At 43.0% G+C, this 24,827-nt stretch overlaps 1 protein-coding gene across 2 annotated transcripts; it reads right to left on the bottom strand.

Moving 5' to 3' along the window:
- Window positions 1-4,543: 4,543 nt before the first annotated feature.
- arhgap35b (Rho GTPase activating protein 35b) lies at window positions 4,544-23,742 on the bottom strand. Of its 2 annotated transcripts, none has more exons than XM_034178692.1 (7): window positions 23,489-23,742; window positions 10,676-14,578; window positions 9,934-10,075; window positions 9,570-9,647; window positions 9,272-9,403; window positions 5,433-5,538; window positions 4,544-5,335 (listed from the first exon to the last, which is right to left on the bottom strand). In XM_034178692.1, the coding sequence occupies exons 2-7, from the start codon at window positions 14,390-14,392 to the stop codon at window positions 4,924-4,926; spliced, it is 4,587 nt and encodes a 1,528-aa protein (XP_034034583.1). In that variant the 5' UTR covers window positions 14,393-14,578; window positions 23,489-23,742; the 3' UTR covers window positions 4,544-4,923. The 2 variants fall into 2 exon arrangements, with proteins under 2 accessions (XP_034034583.1, XP_034034582.1); XM_034178691.1 differs by having other exon boundaries at window positions 23,579-23,742.
- Between the last annotated feature and the right edge of the window lie 1,085 nt (window positions 23,743-24,827).

Below are 24,827 nucleotides of genomic sequence, written 5' to 3'. Positions count from 1 at the left end.
ATAAAGCTATCTTTCATACATCATTGCGTTGTCATTTTCAACAGGTTTGTTTGTAATTAAAAATGCACTGTTCCATGTTGGAAGGTCACATGCAGAGGTCAGTGAATGATAGTTCCACAGAAAATGTGTGTAATGGTGCATTACATCAAATAAGATCATCATATTTTTTTAATATTACCTCAAAGACAAGCTCAATATAAAAAACACTAAAAGTATAAAAAGAATGAAAATAATTAATTACCTGATAAAATATCGTATAGAACCACAGAAAATTATACGAGTATATGCATGAAATTAACCAAACTTTTGTAAGAATGAGATTTGGATTATCTAATGAAAGCAAAGCTATCTAAAGATACTGTGTGTAGGATTCAGCATCATCTAGTGGTGAGGTTGCAGATCGCATAAAGCCATCTCTGGTCACAATTTTGTGTCTCTTCAATATTTTTGCTTCTATGGCAACGGGGCTTCATGCTTCCTTACCTTCTCATGTGATAAGCAAGATATAATACTCCATTTTGATAAAAATACAGTTCTCAAAGTTGTTAACCTACACTAGCAAATTTTGTCAGCGTACCAAAACACTAAATAGAGAACTTTTTTTTTACACTAAGTACAACAAATTTATATGAATTGACTGGTGGACATTTACACAAGATGTTTGATAATATTGCACATAACTCTGTTAACTATGCATTCATCTTGCAGAAGGGGGTGGAATTATACAGTCTGATTGCCACACGTAGGAAAGAGCTCCTGTGGCATTCTGTGGTGCACCTCAGTGGTCTCAGTCTATGGCTGAAGGTGCTCTGACAGGACATCAGTGTGGTATGCAGGGGGTGGGAGTTGTCCCGGATGCTGAGCAGTTTCCTCAACATCCTCCTGTCTGACACCCAGGACAGAGCCAGCCCTCCTGATGAGCTTATTGAGAAGCAGTAGACATATAGGTTAGCAACCACAGATTCGGTTGCTCTGATCACTGATTTGGTGCCATATCATACTGGCATGCTCCAAGCAACCAGAGAACCCAGGAATGCTGGGTTATCTAAAACACTAATGGGCAAGTGCACAGAAAATTGAAAGGAATAAAGCTTTCTAGAAATAGCAATTTCAACAAATTCAGGACATCCTGCTGTCATTTAATGTCAGTTTTATTGATCTATTTCTCCATGTAATGTGGAGTTGCCGTCAGGAAGGGCATCTGGCATAAAACCTGTGCCAATTCAACATGCAGATCCACCTTAGATTTGCTGTGGCGACCCCGAGTGCAAACAAGGGAGCAGCCGAAGGGACTTACTTTTACTAATTGAATTAATCAAACCCACAACCATAACCTGAGAAGTCATTGTGACTCCTCATATTCTAATACTAATGTTTATTATTGCTACTAATATTATTGACAAAAATAATTATTAAATCACGTTTAATTAGAGAATATGGCAATACTAAATGCCTCTATTAATAATGCAACTAAAGGCCAATAGAGGGCGTAGCAGCATTATTAACCATCTGCAGATTTCACTAACTACTGACAAAAATGTTCTACTGAGAAAAATCATTTAGTAATGACAGAAATACTGTGAATAATGTATATTTTTCAGTCATTTGCATTTCTAATTACAACTACGAGTTGCTCTGTTGCTGATAGGTGCTTATGGGTTGCTATGGAGATGGAGCATTACAGTGATTCATTTTGTTTCAGGTTTACAATTTTATGTTTTGGCTGCCATCTGCCAGCAGTATCTCAAAAGAACGTGTGCAGATTTCAGTGAAAGTTGTTGTAAACATAAGATCTTTGCTTGAGGAATAATTTATTCAGTTTTGGTGCAGATCCAGATCAAGAGATGAATTTCGCCACTGATTGTTGTTTGATCTCTGATCCTACCTTTGATCTTCAACCACAGCACTCTTGATTACAGGATCAAAGACGAGAAAAAAAAATGTTTCTGATCTTACATTTTGTTGCCTTTCTAATATTACTGGTTGCAAATTCCAAACGTCTTAACAAAAATCACACAGAGAGACTAGACGAGGGCTGAGGACAATTTTACAAGATTTAATTTATTAACTATTATACAGTTGACATAAGGCCTTCATCTTGAAACACTTCTCAGTCAAATTCCATTGTTTGCCCTTGGTGCACAGTACACAAGTTTAGACGTTTCAGCTATTTCACTTTAGTATTTGTTTTGTTCTCATACTAACTTCATGTTTTAAAAAAGGAAGAGGGGTTAATCCTTTTCCCCGTGTTTTAAATCATGCACTAAACATAAGTGGCCTTGAACCATTCACAAAAATTGTAAAAATGGACTTTCAATTGTTGAAATACACACTAGAAATTATCACTACTATTGACTAAAGGGTGGCGGTTCCCAACATACAAACAAACATCCATTAGAGTAGAATGCACTCGCTTTTCCCTCATTTATGGGTCTGATTACACACGTCCAGGAATCGAGACTTGGTAGGGACACTTTCTTAGTTCTGTTAATGTTACAGGCAGTTTGAGAGAAGACCTCAGTTTATGTCACTGCAAATGATCACAACTGACTTCCAACTGCGTCGCAGTTCAGAAAGTACCAGTAATACTAACACAAGCAATGATCCATTCAATCCGCTCAGAAGTGCAACCAAGAACCATGAGACGGAGACAGTCATCGTGCATGTCTCATGGTTTCTATTTACTCATCCCATCAAAAAAACAAAACAGTGCTTCCTTTAAGAAGAGGTGACAGTTAAAATTCAGTCTTCATCAACAGTGCCACTGCTGAAAATGTGCTGCGTATTTTGCATGAAACAGAGGACAATATGCACAGAATGAATTCAGTATAGAGCAGGAAAACGGCCAGTGGTGCATCTTATACGCGTCCCATCCACAGAGTTAATTTCTACTGGTCGTTATGTTTGACAGCAGGGCTAGTGCACTGAGAATACGAAACCTTCTGAGCTAAAGGTCCTTAATATTAGATGAATACAAAGTGCTCAGCTTGATAAGAGCCACAGCAACACATCCAGCAGCTGATCATATTTCAAGCTTGTGGACTTCCACGGACACCAGATGGCGATGTTGAGTCATGTCATGATACAGCACAGCCCATCTTTTACCTTCATATGCAATGTTGAACAATTTCTCAAAGTGGAACAATTTCTCATCAACTCAACTAAAAGTGGGTGAAGCCTTCTTAGGTGTTAATCTTCCACTCTGACTGATGTTCAGCTACCAATGATGACAAGGTCTAAAAGATAACTAGCTCTCACGTGGCTGGATGAGGGAGGGGAGAAAGTAGATTCACATTCTCCATCAATCTAAAAACAATATTAAGGAAATTTGTGTTGGGGGGAGGTCTATCAAATTAAAAGCTTTTACGAAACAGGCTAGTGCCACACTCAAACAAATATGAACAAATAATTATGGCATTCCTTCAAAATTTGAATTCCACGCTATTAAAAAAAGTGCTTCATATACGCTTGTTGATGTGGAAACGAGTGTGATGTAAACAATGTTTGATCTGCCAAAGCTGTGCAGAGGCATCCGTATGGCTGTCTGAGCTGCGAAAACACATAGGACCCCCCCCCCCCCCCCCCCCCCAACACATTTATCATAAATTTGTTAACTAGAAAAATGTGTGGAAACGCATTGCCTTGAAATACCGAAGTCTTTACACACACTGAAAATAAATTATATTAAAGCTACAGTGTGTAGGTTTTAGTGTCATCTAGTGGCAAGGTGGCAGATTGCAGCATAATGCCTCCACAAGTCATGATTTTGTTTATCTTCACATTTTTTGCTACTTTGCAGATGGGGATTCATGCTCCTTTGCATTCTCTTGTGACAAGCAACATATATGATCCTCAAGTTCACAAAAATAAGGATAAACTTGCTAGCTTTAGATATCAGTAGACCATGTATAGGGAAGCTACCACTGAATCTTTTTTTTTTTTTGTTCAGTCTTCTGGTCATGCTGCAAAATGCGAACGACTAAGTAGATATGTCCCACTTGGGCTACAGAATCAACATGGCGGTGCAACATGGTGGCCTTCATGAGGGGGCATGCACCAATGCAGATATGAAAGGCTGATTCTAAACTTATGAAAACACAAAAATTTATTATTGATGTATGTAACTATACACTAATGAACAGACGTTTATGAATGCTACATTCCATTCATGCTAACAAATGCCTCTAAATCCTACACACCATAGCTTTAACATAGAACTAGATGCCGTAGACTTAAAAGTTCTACAGTATGTTAAGTATGTTAATACAAAATCTGTAAGCTTCCTCTTGGTGGTGGTGTTAACTAGCTTAAAGGGAAAAGGCTTCCACACAGTCTTCATGTTAGGTCAACCAATTCAGGATAAAAGTGCCCCCCCTCCACACACACACAAAAAAAAGATAAAAAGCCCCACCTTTGAGGGAAAACAACAGTGTCCATTAAAGTGCATCCCCTGATTTATCCCCCCGGCTGACCACTCAAGTAGAGCCGATGAGTTTGACCCCAAAGGCTACATGAAGCACACTGTTGTCCAAAGGACCTACAGAGGACAGTCTATAAATCCAGTGGCAGAACTTTTATCAGGAAATATATATATGTTTATATATATATGCACAAATAAAAACATGGTGGCAACAAGGAAAGTCTTTCAGTTCGACATGGAGTCTTCTCTTTCTTTCAGAATTGATGATATGTGGTAGCTGCTGACAGAAAACCGAGGCTTGACGCGCTCTACATTTGCCCTCATGTCAAATTCCAGGCAATCGGGGGCTCAGAGGGCAGATGGAGACTTGCCGGTGAATGCAGCACGCACACATATGGATACACGGTTTGTCCATGATCATAAATGTAGTGTGAAAGCTCAAGTTCTTGTGTGTTGGTAGTAAGTTCCAGATGTATCACGGGCACACGCGGTTTCATCGTCTCTCACAGTGTCTCTTGTTCAGCGGGGGAGTGGTGGGAGTGGGGGTGCTGGTGAAGGGGCGGCAGCAGGGATTGCAGGGGCGACTGGGGGGTGGTGGGTGGGGACTGCTGCAAGGGGCTGAAGTGTGTGTTGGTGTGCGGGGGGGAGGAGCGGTAACAAGAGTAGGCCGAGCTCCCGCTGAGGGTGGTGGTGGGCGAGGCAGGCAGGCCCGCATAGCCGGTGGGGGAGTCGAGGAGGGGTTGGTTGTAGAAGAAGAATGCACACTGGTGGATGAAGGTGTCGATGATTGTCTGGTAGGTGCGGGCGTCAGTCAGGGCGTCCATAGTGGAGAAGTCTGGCCTCATGAGGGTGGGCCAGAAACAGATGGACAGGTTGTCACTGGTCATCAAGTTCAGCCTGCTCAGCTGACTCACCCTGTTTGGATGCAATAAAAACAAACAAACAAAAAAACTCATCAGCTCCTGTAAAATCAGACAAGGACGTGATTTTAAACAACAGGAAGGTGACTCACTTGTGTAAGTGACTTGTCACATATTTGAAGACCTCATAGTTCTCCCTGGGAAACTTCCTCAGCACATCCTTCATGGTGTACAGCCGCTGCTCTCTGTCATTGATCTCTGCACACACAAACCAAGACGGAGCCATTTCACATCATCTCTATACAACGTGACTTAAACACAAACTCCCACAGTCGGGCCCACAAGTATTTGGGCAGTCACAAAATTTGGGTCATTTTTCATTTGTACACAAACACACTGGAGTTGAAATGAAACAATCAAGATGCGTGTGCAGCGTCGACTTTCAGCTTTAATGCAAGAGGTTAAACACCAATATATTACCCATTTGGGAATTGCAGCCATGTTATACACAGGTTCTCCATTTTCAAAGTAATTTGACAAAGGATTTTTCTTCATGCAAATGAGCACTTTTACAGCCAGTTTTCTTTACACAAGACAGCAGATGGATATAGGAGCACTTCCAAGGCACCAAATGTGTCCTCAATCAGTAAGAAATACAATCACTATGGTACTGTATGGTAAATGTTTAGAGTCGGCAGTTCTCAAAACTGAGTGATTACGCTGAGGGAGACTCGTGAGAAAAGCTACCATGACACCTGCAACAACTCTGAAGGAGTTACAGGCTTCTGCTGCCTGCATTTGTAGAAACAGCACACAGTAGGTGGATTTCAAATACCCTATAAGTTACTCTGCAGGTCACATGACATACAAAAAGAGGAAGATGACATTCTAAAATACAACACCTGGCAAAAACTATAGAATCACCGGCCTCGGAGGATGTTCATTCAGTTGTTTAATTTTGTAGAAAAAAAGCAGATCACAGACATGACACAAAACTAAAGTCATTCCAAATGGCAACTTTCTGGCTTTAAGAAACACTATAAGAAATCAAGAAAAAAATTGTGGCAGTCAGTAATGGTTACTTTTTTACACCAAGCAGAGGGAAAAAAATATGGACTCACTCAATTCTGAGGAATAAATTATGGAATCACCCTGTAAATTTTCATCCCCAAAACTAACACCTGCATCAAATCAGATCTGCTCGTTAGTCTGCATTTAAAAAAGAGTGATCACACCTTGGAGAGCTGTTGCACCAAGTGGACTCACATGAATCATGGCTCCAACACGAGAGATGTCAATTGAAAAAAAGGAGAGGATTATCAAACTCTTAAAAGAGGGTAAATCATCACACAATGTTGCAAAAGATGTTGGTTGTTCACAGTCAGCTGTGTCTAAACTCTGGACCAAATACAAACAACATGGGAAGGTTGTTAAAGGCAAACATACTGGCAGACCAAGGAAGACATCAAAGCGACAAGACAGAAAACTTAAAGCAATATGTCTCAAAAATCGAAAAATGTACAACAAAACAAATGAGGAACGAATGGGAGGAAACTGGAGTCAACGTCTGTGACTGAACTGTAAGAAACCGCCTAAAGGAAATGGGAGTTACATACAGAAAAGCTAAACGAAAGCCATCATTAACACCTAAACAGAAAAAAACAAGGTGTCAATGGACTAAGGAAAAGCAATCGTGGACTGTGGATGACTGGATGAAAGTCATATTCAGTGATGAATCTCGAATCTGCATTGGGCAAGGTGATGATGCTGGAACGTTTGTTTGGTGCCGTTCCAATGAGATTTATAAAGATGACTGCCTGAAGAGAACATGTAAATTTCCACAGTCATTGATGATATGGGGCTGCATGTCAGGTAAAGGCACTGGGGAGATGGCTGCCATTACATCATCAATAAATGCACAAGTTTACGTTGATATTTTGGACACTTTTCTTATCCCATCAATTGAAAGGATGTTTGGGGATGATGAAATCATTTTTCAAGATGATAATGCATCTTGCCATAGAGCAAAAACTGTGAAAACATTCCTTGCAAAAAGACACATAGGGTCAATGTCATGGCCTGCAAATAGTCCGGATCTTAATCCAATTGAAAATCTTTGGTGGAAGTTGAAGAAAATGGTCCATGACAAGGCTCCAACCTGCAAAGCTGATCTGGCTGTTGTGTGGGCCGCCAGAAGAGGAGGTACTGCTGGCCCACCACCAAAGGGCGCCCTGCCTGAAGTGCGGGCTTCAGGCACGAGAGGGCGCTGCCGCCACGGACACAGCCGGGGGTGACAGCTGTCACTCATTATCTCATGACAGCTGTCACCCATCTACGCTTCATCATACTACTCCATAAAACCCGGACGTCATCTCCACCTCATTGCCGAGATATCATCTACCTGTGAAGCAGTACCAGATCCGACAGTCGGGGACGGTGATCACCTGGGAATTCGGGACTTGGCGGCTCCAGTATTCACCAGGTTCGGTGGCAGCGGAAATCGTGTGATTCCGGCTCTTCTCAGGACAGACGTCTTCTATCCTCGAGCCTGCCCACACATCACCTTTGTGTATTGACTGCTATCATATTCTGAGATTGTCTGTATAGTCGTCGTGCACATTCACAACATTAAGTTGTTACCTTTTGGCTCATCTATTGACCGTTCATTTGCGCCCCCTGTTGTGGGTCCGTGTCACTACACTTTCCCCAACACTGGCAACAGCAATCAGAGAAAGTTGGAGCCAGATTGATGAAGAGTACTGTTTGTCACTCATTAAGTCCATGCCTCAGAGACTGCAAGCTGTTATAAAAGCCAGAGGTGGTGCAACAAAATACTAGTGATGTGCTGGAGCGTTCTTTTGTTTTTCATGATTCCATAATTTTTTCCTCAGAATTGAGTGATTCCATATTTTTGCTCTCTGCTTGGTCTAAAAAAAGTAACCGTTACTGACTGCCACAATTTTTTTTCCTGATTTCTTATTGTGTTTCTTAAAGCCAAAAAGTTGCCATTTGAAATGACTTTAGTTTTGTGTCATGTCTGTGATCTGCTTTTTTTCTACAAAATTAAACAACTGAATGAACATCCTCCGAGGCCGGTGATTCCATAATTTTTGCCAGGGGTTGTACACGACACGGTATGCGTAGATCAAGTAAGAGATGGTGAAGCTCATAGTCACATTAAAACAGCTTTACAGCTTTACGGTGAAGCGGAACAGAGAAGGATTTTCTTAACGATAAGACATGAATATTTAGCTGGTTATCCAGAAGGCATGTGGAAGACTCGAACCTTGATTTGGACTGTGTTCTTACCTGAATATCTGCCTCTGTTCCACTCCACCATGAACCTGTGAGCACTGGTCCAAAAAACAAAAACTGCAACATCTAGTTCCTCCAACCACAGCCATAGAAGCCTACAACTCCTTCAGAGATGGTTTGGGTGTCTTGGAGGCTTCCCTCACTAGTCTCCTTCATGCACACTAGCGTAGCTTTTGAGATCTGCCTACTCCAAATAAGTTTACCATACTGTTTATTTATCCTAACGATTGATGACAGACATATTGAGTGACTTGGAAATGTTCATGAACTCACTCCCGGACTTGTCTAAAGAAAAGTAGCTGTGATAGTGATGACTTGTTTTAACAATAATCCTAATATTTAGTTTATCCAATGACTTACAACTTCGGAAAACTAAGGGACTGTGTATACAAATGTCTGTAATTCCTAAATACTTAATGCAATATTTTCCTTAAGCCCCTTGAATTGAAGTCAAAAGTCTACACTACAAACCCGCCTTGTTTCATTTCAATTCCATTGTGGTGGTGTACGAAAGCAAAAGTACAAAAATGTATCCATGTTCAACTACTCATGGACCTGACTGGGGTGGGGTGGGGGTCGAAACAGGCTAAAACAGAAAGAGGCTGGTCGGCTAAAAAATAATCTTTTTATGCTCCAGTCCAGTCAGGACCCTCCCAGCCCAGCAGGATTTGCTTACTGAAAGCATCCAACAGGTCCACTTGAAGAGCACAAGGCACCAGGGGCTCAGGCAGCTCAGAGAAGAAGCTTTTAAGGGCTCCGGCCACAGTGTTTATGGAGAAGTCTTTTTCCACAAAGTCTAATCCATGATCTGCACAATGCAAATGAGAGTTAAAAATGAGAGATAAGAAGCTGGTATTGTCACTCTGACAATCGCGATCATTTTCCTTTGATAACACGGTATTTATGCTGTGCTGAGGCAGCCTCATAATTACACATCAAACAGCTGGCTGAGGCGAGTCGGTTGAGAGACTCACCCTGTTCAAACTGCCTCTGCATGCTTTCCATCTCTGACTTATTCCCACTTACGCGATATAAACCCTCTGTATTCAGGCCTGCAGAAAGAAGAAAAAGAGGTGCACAGAAAAAGGGGGCGGGGCAGCGGGGGCACAGTGAGAAACAAGCAAAACACAAACACTTGATTAGTGCTACTGCAAACAGACATGACAATACAAATGCTGGCAGTGTCTGCAGAAGTACTTAAGGAAAGAAAAGCCTGTATTTATTTTGCAACACACTGATGTCAACAGCAGGTACAGAGGTTATGATTATCAAAAAAGCAATAACGACTCAGTCAATCATCACTATTTTTGAACTAGAAACAAATAAAAGATAACTTGCCTGTTGTCTCAATGAAGCGGACACACTTTTCAATGAAGAGGGGAATAGGTCTGTCTGGTGATACCACATTCGAGAGGGAGACTCCAAAGTAATTGCTCTCCAGGGGCTTGGGAATAGCTGGACGGGGCTTTGATCTTGTTTTCTGAGAAGAAAGAAAGTCTCAGTATCTGAAACAGACTAATTAATCTCATACCAAGTGGCAGTAGGTGTACCTGACCATCGACAACACCAAACAAAGACAAATCAGATGTTCCTAACGTTCATGTAGATGCTGAATGCCAAGTTCATCCCCTAAATCAGGGGTAGGCAACCTGTTCCAGAAAGAGCCATGAGGGTGCAGGTTTTCTTTGCAGCCACTGACTCCACCAGGTGATTTCACTGATTAACTGATTCCATCTGCTCAAAGTGATATTAATCAGTAAAATCACCTGGTGGAGTCAGCGGCTGCAAAGAAAACCTGCACCCTCATGGCTCTTTCTGGAACAGGTTGCCTACCCCTGTCCTAAATGTTACCACTGTTAAACCTGCCAAAAATGGTTATGCACAATAGGAACAGTAAAGTAGTAGAGCTAGAGGAACTACAGTGTCTACAAGGAACTCAAAAATGAGGTACTTAAACACCCCATTATAATTCATGGTGTGATATTAGTACTACAGGTCAAAATGTTGTAATTTATATAATAATGGAAAATAGCCTGTTGCATCAGGATTATTTAAGCATACTTGACAGTATCATACACACCTTAGCTGTTCGTCGGAGGCTCTTCAGAATGTTCCTCTTTTTCGGGTCCTCACTCTCCTCATTAAGGTTTTCTCCTTTGAGGGTGCCGTAGTCATCTTCTTTGAACTTCGGAAGAATGCCCATCTCGTCATCACTTCCTATGAAACTTGTACGAAAGTTGCTGAACTTGCCAAGTCGCTTGGATCGGTCTCTGTAAAGACGAGGTTTCACCCCCACTGCTGAAAACTTCCTCCTCCGCTCCAAAGAGCTGCTGTCTGCCTCACTGTCAGAGCCATTGCCGTTGGAGTGCATCCTGTTAGAGTTACGGATGGTGATGATTTTGCCTTGTGTGCTATCATGTGGGACTGAGTAGATGATCTCTTCATTGCTAGGCCGTGGTTTAGAAACGGCATCAATTGGTTCGGCATAGTCTGATGGATCATAGCCTGCATCGCCACCAGGAACCCAGGTAACAGCAGAGGGAAGAGAGCGACGGTGGCCTAGCGTATCGATATATGGACTACGACTCACCTTTCGAAAGTCAAACGTGACACCTTGTTTGACTCTAACTTGGGGGGGTACTTTGTGATTAAGTTTGTTCTCAAAGCAGCTGATATCAGAGATGACAGCCATGTCACTGGAATCTAAATCAGGTAGGTTGAAGCCACCACTATGAGAAGTTAGTGTACCATCATAATATGGTGGAGATGGATCAACATCATCCTCTGAATCTAGGAACATGGTGATAGGGCTGGGAGAACTACAGCGTGGAGAGTACACATTTTCATTTGTGCAGGCTTCTGCGACATTATCGTACATGTGAGTTGCCTCTACAATATTGCGTTTCTCAACTACTTCCATCAGAAAGGATTGGAACATCTCAATCCTGTGCAGACCTCCCACCACACCCCCAGAGCCACAAACTATGCTACTGAAACGACCTTCAATCTCATGAGCAAGCTCCTCACCTTGAATTAACTGCTCACGAGCATAGTCACTGTCAGTGAGCTCTGGCTGGCTTTCTCCCACTGCAAGTAGCTGCACAGGGATGATGTCCTGAACTTCACACAAAAATGCACACAAAGTCTCCAGGGATGCTTTTCGGGACACAGAATACACAGCAATATAGCCATGTACTAACCTGCTCTTCCGCAAAGTGAAGGAGGCATGGTAGGACAGCAGAGAAAGCTCTATAGCCAGTTTATGTCCACCAACTGTCTGCTCCAGCAATACAGAGGTGCCACTGTTGGACATGGGTCTACAGTGCTGAGGCATTAGGAAAGGAGACAGGAGCTGCTCAATTTCATAAGAGTCTCCACACATTAAGCACATAACAATGCGAATATCTACCTCTGGGACTGGCTGATGAGGAGAGTCCCTAAGACCTGGAGGTTCAGGGAGTAGAGGTGGGGAGCTGCTACTAAAGGAAGTGCTCCTCCTAATATCCAGAAGTCCCCTCAGCAACTGATTGATTTGAGTCTCACTGACATTATGGCCATAGCCCACACCAGGGGAGGCAGGGTCTAAAAAGCTACACTGCAGTCTCCTTGCAATCTGCTGACCCTGTGTTATTAGATTTAAGGCTGTTTCTCCGCCAATATCCACATATGACCCAACACCTCTTTTAGTTACTAAAAGTAATGATGTTGGCAGCTGAGCAAGGTGGGCATCCCTTCGACCAAGTGTTGATTCCCTCAGTCGTTCAAGGCTTTCGACCACATAGGAAAGAGACTCTTTTGAATTATAGAGACACAGACATCCATGAGGGGTAAAAGTAGGTGTGTGGAAAGAATTCACCGGAAGACGTACATTCCCTTCAATGGGCCGCAGTGTTAATTCATACATCTTTCCATCTAACACATACCAGTCATCATTAGTGCAGAGAGTCCTAATCTCATTGGCAAATTCTCTGGCCAGTCCATCCTTGCCTAATATAACAAGATTAATTCTGTCAGCCTTGGTGTCTCCAAAGTGAGCTTTAAGATCAATAAAGGGATAAAATGTTGGGAAACATGAGGCTAAGAGTTGTTCAATCTTAAAGTCACTGCAGTTAGGACTGCTGGGACAGGTCTCCTTGGTAGGGTGATAGACAAAATGGATATGTTTCAACACAAGAGCATCTCTTTCAGCTGGGAGCTTTTGTAATGTCTTGAACCTCTGTTCCTCTCCCAAAACTTCTTGAATTGCACCCATCTTCTCTTTGCTTGGCTTGGCATCCACCTCAAGCTCATAAAAGAGCTCAGAGTACTCCAACAGCAGCTCCTGAAAGTCTTCTTTAGCACGGTCAATGCTTTCCTTTTGATGGCGGTTGTACAAGTCCAGGTACTCTAGCTCCTCAAGCCACTGGTAGAACTCTTCATTCATAATAAAGCTACGAGCCTCTTCCCAAGGTTTACCAGGTGTAACAAAGGGGGAGGATGCCAACTTCTGTTTAAACTCCAGTCTCATCTCTGCCCGTCTGCACTCGTTACGCAAATGTTCCAGGTGGGCATTAAATATGTCCTCGGCTTCTGCAGTCTCAAGCAGATCGGAAGGGATTCGCTCATCCTCCATGTTGTCAATATGAGATGTATCCTCCCATGGAGAGTCCTCCAGAACAACAAACCAGTGAGCAAAGTGTGGCTTGGACTCGAGAACCTTCTGTACACCAGACCAGCTCAGCTGATCAATCTCATCCAGGTCAGGCACCAAAGAACTAAGTGCTAAAGGAAGAGTACTCAAGTATATTTTCCGACGCCTCTCAATGTGTTCCTGCTTCAGACGATAGACATGCTGCTGGAAGAGCTTTTTGCACTTAGCTGTTCCCTCCAAGAAGACATATTCTTTGTACTCTGGTGAGGTGTTCATGCGCCGACTGGTGTTGACCCAGGTTTCATTGTGATTTTTCACTATACGGTTGATTAGCCATTCGTATCGATCCTTAGCAGAAGCTATCTGTTGACTTTGAAGCTTTAGAGCTTCAAAATAAGGGATGATCTTGGGCTTTCCCCTGCTCTTATCAATCAGCTGTACCAAAGTAAGGAATGCAAGGTCAACATTTATATTTGAGCGTGCAGATGTCTCAACTACTGGTAAACTCTTCTTCGTGATAGCAAAGGTATGTGCATCTTTGATGTAACGTTCAACTCCTTCATCACACTTTGTTAGAACTAGCACGGTGGGCTTCTTAGTCTTGCTCAGCTGGCCATACAGGTTTGAGATAAATTTGAGCTGGTCATCAAAGTTGCGGTTCATACCCCGGCTAACGTCAACACAAATTAGGAATCCATCAACTTGCAGCTTGCCTTCGGGCATTTGTTTTTGCTCAAAATCTTGCTCCAAACCGAGCTGGTCCGTACAAAAGTACATGAGCTTCTCAGCCGAAGCCAACCTGGTTGCGGCTGCTCGTTTGACATATGGCTGCATAGCTGTGCTACGATGTGGCTGAAATGTCTGGTCATCAATGAATTCGGTTTGCTCCACAACATGCATTCTGCACTCAGGCCCCTCCTCCAGAACCCTTGCCACCTCCCCCCAAAATAGAAAGTGATCATTGTTGACCACTCGACCTCCAAAGTCACTGGTGCTCAACACAGATGTGTGGTCCAGGTAGAAGTCATCAGCGCTGGGGCGCACAAATCGATTACACAAGCAGGACTTGCCAACACCACACTGCCCCTTCTCCTTCTCTGTTCCTGACAAACCCACCACAATCAGGTTGTAAATGGGCGATCGGGCATCTTGCTTTTTCGCCATCATAGTCGTCTGACGTTCATCCTGCCATAAACAGGCACTGTATGAGAGAGTTCCCAGGACTGTTTGTCCATAAAGTTGCAGATCGTTGGAGATCAAATTTCTATTTCTGCTTTTGGGCTCTAATCTTAACAAATGGCAGTACAGTGGTATGACGCAGGGCTGTCATTCATTCCACATATGACTCAGAACCTGCAAATAAAACAACAGCAAAAAAGAAATCAGACAAACCAGACAAAAATATTGCTGAATCAAAAATCCCTCTGATTCACTGCAAAACTCAGAGCTTTCGCATTATATTTTACAGGTACTGTCAAAAGTAATTCCTTATACCCCCGTCACAATAAAGCATGAATGAGCCCAAATGCTGCATGAATGAGGATTCAACACACATTCAGGCAAATTCGAGGTGCATTCGAAATCCTCGTACAGCATTCTTACAGCAGTTGGCACATCCGTGCAGCCAGAGCACGTCCACTCTACACTCACAGTGCGCTCATGGTGGAAAACATATTAAACGGCGGTCGAAGTGCAGTCGCAATGTGACTGTAGCCGTAATACTCATATGGCAGGAAAACGCAATTCGAACCATTCGGAGAGCGTTTCAGAGGCTGTTCTAAATGTTCGATCATGTCGAATCCTGGCTGAATGTCTCAATCGTGTCTGAATGCTCCTCCATGTCACACTAGAGACCGAATGCCGTACGAATGTACACCCAACCTACATTTGGGCAAATATGAGGTGGACTCGAAATCCCCATACAGCATTCTTGCGTGCATCCCACAGTCGGGCACATTTGCACAGCCAGCATGAATGTGGAGCACATGCACAGGAAAGTTCGAACGGCGGTCTAAGTGCAGTCTGACTGCAGTCTCAGCATTCAAAACACCTGAATGGGGTTGCCCGTCATATCGCAATGGCCAGCCAATACAGAACCCAGCCGAATGCCCTGGATGAGTCAGAATGCACTTGCGTGCCAACACAATGTCCCAAGTGAGGGCCGAATGAAACACCGAATGTCCCGAGTGGCCCCTCAACGCAACACAGATGAGGCAGGAATCACCTGCCTGGGCGCAGACCGTGGTCAGATAACACTGACCGCAACAGCGCATAGTATTGAAAGGTGGGACGTACCATCCAGTGTCTGCATTGAATACCGCTTGATCAACCGTCACACAAGAAAGAGAGAGATGCTGCACTCTGAATGTGTGGAAATCAGTTGAGGCGGGTTCAGCCCACATTCTGCATATTCTCGCATGTCATTTGTACATGGCTGAAGGAATATTTGTGCCTCTTGAATGCGTCTTGAATTTTGTTTTTTTGCCCATTCAGGCTGATTTAGCTTCATTCATGCTCATTCGTGCTCAGTGTGACGGGGACCTTATGCATGCTTTGTTTATATTGCTCTCTAATAACATAACAGAATGGCCAGTTGAAAAGTGTATTCAATGAATGATCTCAATGTGTCAATAAAACAATCAGATTCTGTAGAGACTTTCAAGCCCAGACTTAAAATGCCCTTATTTTCCCTTTCGTATGGCTAGCATACTGGCATAGTATGTTACTATGCTTTTTACCCTTTTAAATTAATTTTATTAGTAAACAGAGCGGACCGCTGCATCAACTTTATCTCAACTCTGGGTCTTTTAGTGAAGCTTAGGGCTAGTGGTCAGTGATCACCTTAGTTTTTCTTGTTGCTTAATGCTGACAAATTATACCGTATTTGTTGTTTTTCTGATGCCTGATTGTTTTTTTTCTCTCTGTTTGAGGTGCGGCTCCATCCAGAGATGGGTGTGGTGTCTGTTTCTGCAACCCTCCTGTACTGTGCACCTCCTCCTTCCTCTCCTACCACTTAGTCCAATTAAGGGTCGCAGGGGGCTGGAGCCTATCCCAGCAGTCATAGAGCGCAAGGTGGGGTACACCCAGGACAGGAAGCCAGTCTGTCGCAGGGCCACAAATAGACAAACAAACACAGACACACCCACACCTACAGACAATTTTAAAGATTCCAATCCACCTAACCTGCATGTCTTTGGATGTGGGAGGAAAGCGGACCACCCGGAGGAAACCCACGCAAACATGGGGAGAACATGCAAACTTGACACACAGAAAGGACACGGGAATTGAACAGTGCTAACCACTAAGCCACCGTGCTGCCTTCCTGTATATTTGTATTGTCTATTATGTCGGTAGCATGGCCCAAGCAGAGGGTCACCACTTTGAGTCTGGTCTGCTTGAGATTTCTTCCTCACATGATCAGAGGGAGTTTTTTCTTACCACTGTCACCTGTGTGCTTGCTCTAGGGGTTGGTAAGGTTAGACATTACTTGTGTGCAGCGCCTTGAGGCAACTTTGTTGCGATTTGGCACTATATAAATGAAATAAATTGAAATAAACTATTCATTTAGTACCTGTTTTCTACCACTGCTGTGACTGTAGAGTGAAATCATTTCAAAGCTGAAGGCCAGGTGCATGTTTAATGCCGCGTTCACACCGGGCGCGATCAGACGCTACAAATTCGCGTGGGTCGCCAGGTGACGGACGCGCCTCCTTTGCCCGGTGTGTCGTTCTGCTTGGGTGGACTTTCGCTGCGAAAATTCGCCCCGGTGCATCATCAAATAGGAGGAGCTTCCATTCCGCTCGCCGGCTCCGGTTGTCAGTCAAGCTAACATGACAGACCTTGATCACACGGCGCAAGTTGCTGTGGAAAGCTCCCAATACAGAGAGTATCATTATTTGCTGCAGGAGCTGTGTCTGGGTGACGGCCACTTTCAGCGGTCCTTCCGCCTCTGCGGGACCCAGTTTGAGGACCAACTGTCCCGTTCATGCGCGCACATGTAAATTAAAAAAGAAAAAAGAAACTCCGCTGCTTGCTGCAGCTGGCTCTTCCCCCAAAAAACTGTCATAATTGTGTTTAGAAAGCAGTCACCATTTGTTTTATTATACATCTGTGTAGTTAATTAAGAAAATATTCTCTACAGACGATTTGCGCGTGCATGCACGTAAAATAAAAAGAAACTCCGCTCCCCCTACTGTGGTGCTGCTGCTCGCTCCAAAAACTCTGTCATGATTGTGAAATAAAGGACAAAAGAGACATAAGAGTAAGTCCTGCTCACAGGCTGCTACCAGATACAGGACATGTTCACATCTCCAGTCAAACTCGAGACATCTCCACGTCACTACATATTCAGTCCCTGATTGGTCATCGCGGCGCGACGAGACAAAAAAGTTCAGATTTTTGAACTTGAGGAGGAGGGCAACGCGACGTGACGCAATATCGCGCCACAAACGTGCAAAACGCTCAATATCGCTTCACTCGCGTCCATTGCATCACGTCCATCGCGCCAAAACACGTCCTTACATAGGGATTACATGGCAACCTGTGGCTGCAGTCGCTCGCGTCGCGCCCAGTGTGAACGCAGCTTAAGAAAGTGGACCTTTGGTTAGAGCTGATTCTGATTCTTGTGATTCTGATCCTGAGTTGTTAGGCTCCAATTATAATCCACGATCCGGTCATTCAAAAATACCTAATTACAGCAACTGTGAGATAATGTGGAGATCTTTACACTCTCTCAACGGGACTGGTGGCAAGACTGTAATGTTAATGAGTGTAAAACCATTCATTAATTTTGAAACCACATGCGGGTGGAGACTGGTGTAATGCTGAGGTGTTCTTCCACAACAGGTACACTGCACAATAGGTAACTGACTGCACGCGCGTCTCTCTTTATATGACTTTGTATCACTGTTATGCATGCATACCGTAGTGTTCTGCAGTAACTAACATAACTGAGATCACATCATTTAAGTATCATTAAGTACACCATCAGCTGTCAAATGATCAAACACAGTTTTTGCATTCCTATAGAGTTACCTGTAAAACTGCAATCAAATCAGCATTAGTGGACAATCTATCCTGACAAATCACAATGTCTCATGATTTTAGTTAAATAAATAGACATTAAAAAGCAAGTTGTGCAGCTTTTCCTGAAAGCTCATATCATGCTATATTACAATAATATGAAACCAGGATCAAAATGATTAGATTAAATAGAACTATATGAAGGGAGGGGTTTGGTCTTTCAATAACAATGTCAGATGATTGATGAGTGTAGTGACAAGTATGAAAATGAAAGTTCAGTCTCCACTTTTTTCCACGGTCACTGAACGTTTACTGGAGAAATAGCTGCACTTTGCAACATCTCCAATGAAAAAAATGTGATATGTCACATGAGTGGCAGAGTCCCGGCAAAAGGACAGACACAAAGAATTTAGCAGGGAAAAAAATAAAAATAACTTTCTAGCCCCATGCCATGTTATTTCCTCCAATATTACACTACCCATTATATCTTTATACAGTGTAAGCAGCATGGAGAACTTCTGTCCACAACTGGAACTGAAGAATACAGAAATTACCCAATTTTAATTTTTAAAAGTATGGATTTTTGTCCACTCACACTATTTTCCCATGCCCAATAAAATCTGTGTGATTCTTTGCATTCCAGTGAAATTCAGGATTTCTAATCATGTTACAGCTTTGCACCATGTTTGTACTAAAATCTGTTAGATCAACAATCCACACAGCAACACACAGAATGCATAAAATCACACAGCATAATTAAAAAAAGAATTACTAACTCAGAACTACAAACCCCAATTTATAAAACAAAGCAAGATTAACAAGAGCAATCCAAGATTTCTGACATCCGCCAAGGGTTGACGGACTCAAAATAAAAGATATGCGATTTACATCGTGACCTGGACTTCACCTCGATCCAGATTCAACACAATGCAATAATTGGTAAACCATGAGTTTTCCATGACCTAATATCTATCTGTGGTACAAATGTGGTGAGAATCTGTGAAGTAGTTTTGACATAATCCTTTAAAGCCCATATAAAGTGAAACCTTGATCCAGAATACAGATCCAGATCACCTACAAAATTCAGTGGCGTCTTCCAGGCCCTAATATCTATCTGTGGTGAAACTTTTGTCAAAATCTGTGCAGTACTTTTGACGTAATCCTGCTAACAGACAGACAGACAGACTAAATGGACTGCATTTATATAGTGCTTTTCCATCTGCATACCGCTCAACGTGCTTTACAATTATGCCTCGATGTGAGGGCGCTGCCATACAAGGCGCTCACTACACACCGGGAGCAATAGGGGATTAAAGAGGGGCCAAGGGCCCTTAGTGATTTTCCAGTCAGGCGGGGATTTGAACCCATGATCTTCTGGACTCAAGCCCAACACCTTAACCACTAGACCATCACCTCCCCTAACACTGATGCCAGGTGGATGGACCACTTGTCAGCCTGGTAGGTGGCCATCCAGGACACAAGAAGGTCCTGAAGTGTGGTGGATGAAGCAACACATGGCACCATGACCCCAGACCAATTTGGCACAGGAAATGATTACATTATATTAAAGGAACCATAATACTAGTAAAAGTAGCCTCATCGTGGCTAAGCAGCATTAAGCTACCACTAACTATTTTAAAAACAAATGAAATGCAATAAATATGTCTTTGTGTAGTAATAATAATTACTACTACTAACTGTGAAACTGCACCTCTAATTTAAATTCAATTTCCAATTTATTTTCATTTATATAGCGCCAAATCAAAACAGAGTTGCCTCAAGGCTCTTCACACAAGTAAGGTCTAACCTTACCAACCCCCAGAGCAACAGTAAGGAAAAACTCCCTCTGAGGAAGAAACCACAAGTAGACCAGACTCAAAGGGGTGACCCTTGCTTAGGCCATGCTACAGACACAAATTACAGATTTATGATTTCTTATCAGGGGAACAATTCAGTGAGGGACAACCAATACTCAGACCTGGGTTCAATTCCTGGTCATGGTACTTGTCTTCATCCTTGAGCAAGACACTTCAGTTGCGTTGTCTCAGTCCTCCAATATAGTATATAGACTCCAACACCAGTTGGTGGCTGTACCTTTCTCCAGATACCACAATGTGAGGCAGATGAGAGTCTATGACTCCCCATGGACAGGATGCCAATCTCATGTATGTTTCCCAGACGTTAAAAGCGGTAAGCTTGAGACCTCCTCAGTTCAAATCTCAGTCAGACCAGAAAATCACTAAAGATCCTAGGGCTGAGTCCTTAATCCCCCAGTTGCTCCTGGTGCGCAGTTGAGTGCCTTACATGGTAGTGGCCTGACATCAGTGTAAAGTGCTTTGAGCTTCTGATTCAGATGAAAAAGTGCTTTATGAATGCATTCCATTTATCAATCAATCAATCAATCAATTTTTTTTTATATAGCGCCAAATCATAACAAACAGTTGCCCCAAGGCGCTTTATATTGTAAGGCAAGGCCATACAATAATGATGTAAAACCCCAACGGTCAAAACGACCCCCTGTGAGCAAGCACTTGGCTACAGTGGGAAGGAAAAACTCCCTTTTAACAGGAAGAAACCTCCAGCAGAACCAGGCTCAGGGAGGGGCAGTCTTCTGCTGGGACTGGTTGGGGCTGAGGGAGAGAACCAGGAAAAAGACATGCTGTGGAGGGGAGCAGAGATCGATCACTAATGATTAAATGCAGAGTGGTGCATACAGAGCAAAAAGAGAAAGAAACAGTGCATCATGGGAACCCCCCAGCAGTCTACGTCTATAGCAGCATAACTAAGGGATGGTTCAGGGTCACCTGATCCAGCCCTAACTATAAGCTTTAGCAAAAAGGAAAGTTTTAAGCCTAATCTTAAAAGTAGAGAGGGTGTCTGTCTCCCTGATCTGAATTGGGAGCAGGTTCCACAGGAGAGGAGCCTGAAAGCTGAAGGCTCTGCCTCCCATTCTACTCTTACAAACCCTAGGAACTACAAGTAAGCCTGCAGTCTGAGAGCGAAGCGCTCTATTGGGGTGATATGGTACTACGAGGTCCCTAAGATAAGATGGGACCTGATTATTCAAAACCTTATAAGTAAGAAGAAGAATTTTAAATTCTATTCTAGAATTAACAGGAAGCCAATGAAGAGAGGCCAATATGGGTGAGATATGCTCTCTCCTTCTAGTCCCCGTCAGCACTCTAGCTGCAGCATTTTGAATTAACTGAAGGCTTTTTAGGGAACTTTTAGGACAACCTGATAATAATGAATTACAATAGTCCAGCCTAGAGGAAATAAATGCATGAATTAGTTTTTCAGCATCACTCTGAGACAAGACCTTTCTGATTTTAGAGATATTGCGTAAATGCAAAAAAGCAGTCCTACATATTTGTTTAATATGCGCTTTGAATGACATATCCTGATCAAAAATGACTCCAAGATTTCTCACAGTATTACTAGAGGTCAGGGTAATGCCATCCAGAGTAAGGATCTGGTTAGACACCATGTTTCTAAGATTTGTGGGGCCAAGTACAATAACTTCAGTTTTATCTGAGTTTAAAAGCAGGAAATTAGAGGTCATCCATGTCTTTATGTCTGTAAGACAATCCTGCAGTTTAGCTAATTGGTGTGTGTCCGTCTGGCTTCATGGATAGATAAAGCTGGGTATCATCTGCGTAACAATGAAAATTTAAGCAATACCGTCTAATAATACTGCCTAAGGGAAGCATATATAAAGTGAATAAAATTGGTCCTAGCACAGAACCTTGTGGAACTCCATAATTAACTTTAGTCTGTGAAGAAGATTCCCCATTTACATGAACAAATTGTAATCTATTAGACAAATATGATTCAAACCACCGCAGCGCAGTGCCTTTAATACCTATGGCATGCTCTAATCTCTGTAATAAAATTTTATGGTCAACAGTATCAAAAGCAGCACTGAGGTCTAACAGAACAAGCACAGAGATGAGTCCACTGTCCGAGGCCATAAGAAGATCATTTGTAACCTTCACTAATGCTGTTTCTGTACTATGATGAATTCTAAAACCTGACTGAAACTCTTCAAATAGACCATTCCTCTGCAGATGATCAGTTAGCCGTTTTACAACTACCCTTTCAAGAATTTTTGAGAGAAAAGGAAGGTTGGAGATTGGCCTATAATTAGCTAAGATAGCTGGGTCAAGTGATGGCTTTTTAAGTAATGGTTTAATTACTGCCACCTTAAAAGCCTGTGGTACATAGCCAACTAACAAAGATAGATTGATCATATTTAAGATCGACGCATTAAATAATGGTAGGGCTTCCTTGAGCAGCCTGGTAGGAATGGGGTCTAATAAACATGTTGATGGTTTGGATGAAGTAACTAATGAAAATTTACACAATGTAAGTGTCTTGTCCAAGGTCTACATATATAGATAGTCCTGCAGTCCAGCCCCTTAACCACTGCTCAGTATTGGTCTTAGCTGGGGAAGCAGGCTATATGGCATCCCATCCTAGGGAAGTCATCTGCTTCAGGCTACGGAATCCAGGAAATAAGCACCAGCACTGATGGGCCTATACAGGACGTACTTTGGCTGTACCCATTTTAAGATTATAGCATTTACTGTTTTTGAACGTTTGCTTACACAAAGCAGGCTGAGACGGACCAAACTCACTCTCCCACTCATCTAAACTTTTTGCTGGACAACCTGAAAAAGTGAATCTCCTCTCAAAGTGTAGAATACAAACAAATGCATAAATAAAGCCTGTGTGCAAAAAGATCGCAGCTCACTGCTGGAACTGGGGTTAATCATTTTGTACTTGATAATATCTAAACTTGTGACCTGATGAAGCACATCACAGATATAAATAAAAAAGGGATCAAACTACAATGTTGAAACATCAGGAACGAAAAAAGGATTCATGTGTTTGTAATTAAAAATAACACTAGCAGGGTCCAAAAAAAAAAAAAAGGCCTGACACCCAAAAGCCAGTTCCTACCCACAAAAAAGCCTGAAAAATACCAGAAACATTAAATGGGATCGTCAAGTGATCTGATTTCCTCGTCCTGCTCACTTGGAATGGATCGCCTATGTTTCTGCAAAGGATTAAGAGTGAACATGGGTTTAGGCTGCACACACAGAGAAAGAGGGGCTGACCACGCCAGGCCTGCTGTATACATAATAGACCCCAGAGCTGAAATTTGGAATAACCTTCATCCTCCTCTCCAACACACACACACACATATACACACTGATTACAGGGAATGGATTTTCTTACCTCTCCGGGGTGTAGCACTAATCATTTCCCTGGTTTTCAAACAAAGAAACAAAAAAATTAAAAAAAGAGGAGAGTGTGCAGGATACATACCAGGGCATGTCTCTCCTTTCTCTCCTTGCATCTGTCAGCCAGCTCCTGCCGCAGCCCTCGGCGCCTGATGTGCACAAGCAGAAAAGCCGCACAGCTTCACAGATCACACAGATAACACTACAACTTGTGCCATGGAATCACTCTTTTTTCCTAAATATCGGTTAGCCATGGCTGCATCGGCACCGGTGCATTTCTTTTGCAGAGAAGCCGGGAATAAATCCCCTCCCTCCCCACCAAAAATAATAATAATAATAGTAAAAAATGTATATATATATATATATATATTCCAGCGCTGCTTCTCTTCGCTGCTCTCGCCGGACAGTAGCAGGGGTGTAAAATGTGATTAGCCGCCTTCTTCTTGTCGCTTTCAGCACGCTGTTTTTTCCATCTTTATTCTGTCCATTGTTGTTGCCACAGAACGCAGCAGGGCCGGCGGCCGCGCGCGCGCTCGACGCGGCGGTGAGTTGGTTTCGATCACAGCGACGTTTCGTCCCGAATGTGTTTCTGCCGCGATACGGCGGCGGCGGCGGCTCATGTGTTTATCAATTTATCAACAGACTGCGTGAGTGAAAGTGCTCTTTTTGCCAGCTTTCCGATAATGGCGGCGGCCCTCCCTTTCTCTCTCTCTCCCTCCTCCCCGGAGCAGCTCTCCTCTTCTTTTCTTTGGGAAAAGGGAGCTGTGGAGACAGAAGCCGCGGATCGACAGACTCACCCAGCGGCGCCCTCACACAACTGCAGCAGCCAGCAGCAGGTCGCTCTGTGCTGCTACGTTACGCCGCATTCTGCACGGCGAGTTACTCCAAAGTAATCCTTCCTCTCACAACCACCTTCATACGGACAGCTTTTTCCTTTATATTCATCCACTCTTTACTATTTATTCCCCCTTACGCTTTTTCGACTTTTAACAAAAGTAAGTTTTTTTCCATAAGTTGAACTAGTTAGCACTACTTAGCAGAGCAGGAAGCAAAATGGGTAAGGATTCAAGCTAGTTAGAGATGGGCAATACTGGGAATTTTGGTATTGATCCGATACCAAGTAAATACAGGCCCAGTATTGCCGATATCGATACCGATACTTTTTCATATTTAAGCTTCATAGATCCAAAGGATCCAAAAGACCTAGGATAGAATTTCACCATACATTGTACTATTGTCCATTTGGCTGCTCCCGGTTTTGTTCGGGGTCACCACAGCAGATATAGCCAGATCTGCATTGGTAATTGGCCCAAGTTTTACGCAGGATGCCCTTC

Source organism: Thalassophryne amazonica, chromosome 9 (genome assembly GCF_902500255.1).
Source record: "Thalassophryne amazonica chromosome 9, fThaAma1.1, whole genome shotgun sequence".
Lineage (NCBI taxonomy): Eukaryota > Metazoa > Chordata > Actinopteri > Batrachoidiformes > Batrachoididae > Thalassophryne > Thalassophryne amazonica.
This window is presented reverse-complemented; position numbering and strand designations above follow the sequence as displayed.

Coding starts and splice junctions, on each gene's coding strand:
- arhgap35b (XM_034178692.1), bottom strand. CDS start 14,392: ATGATGGCGAAAAAGCAAGATGCCCGATCGCCCATTTACAACCTGATT. Junction 9,404..9,569: donor GCAGAGGCAGTTTGAACAGG/GTGAGTCTCTCA, acceptor TGCATTGTGCAG/ATCATGGATTAGACTTTGTG. Junction 5,336..5,432: donor GTGACAAGTCACTTACACAA/GTGAGTCACCTT, acceptor GCATCCAAACAG/GGTGAGTCAGCTGAGCAGGC.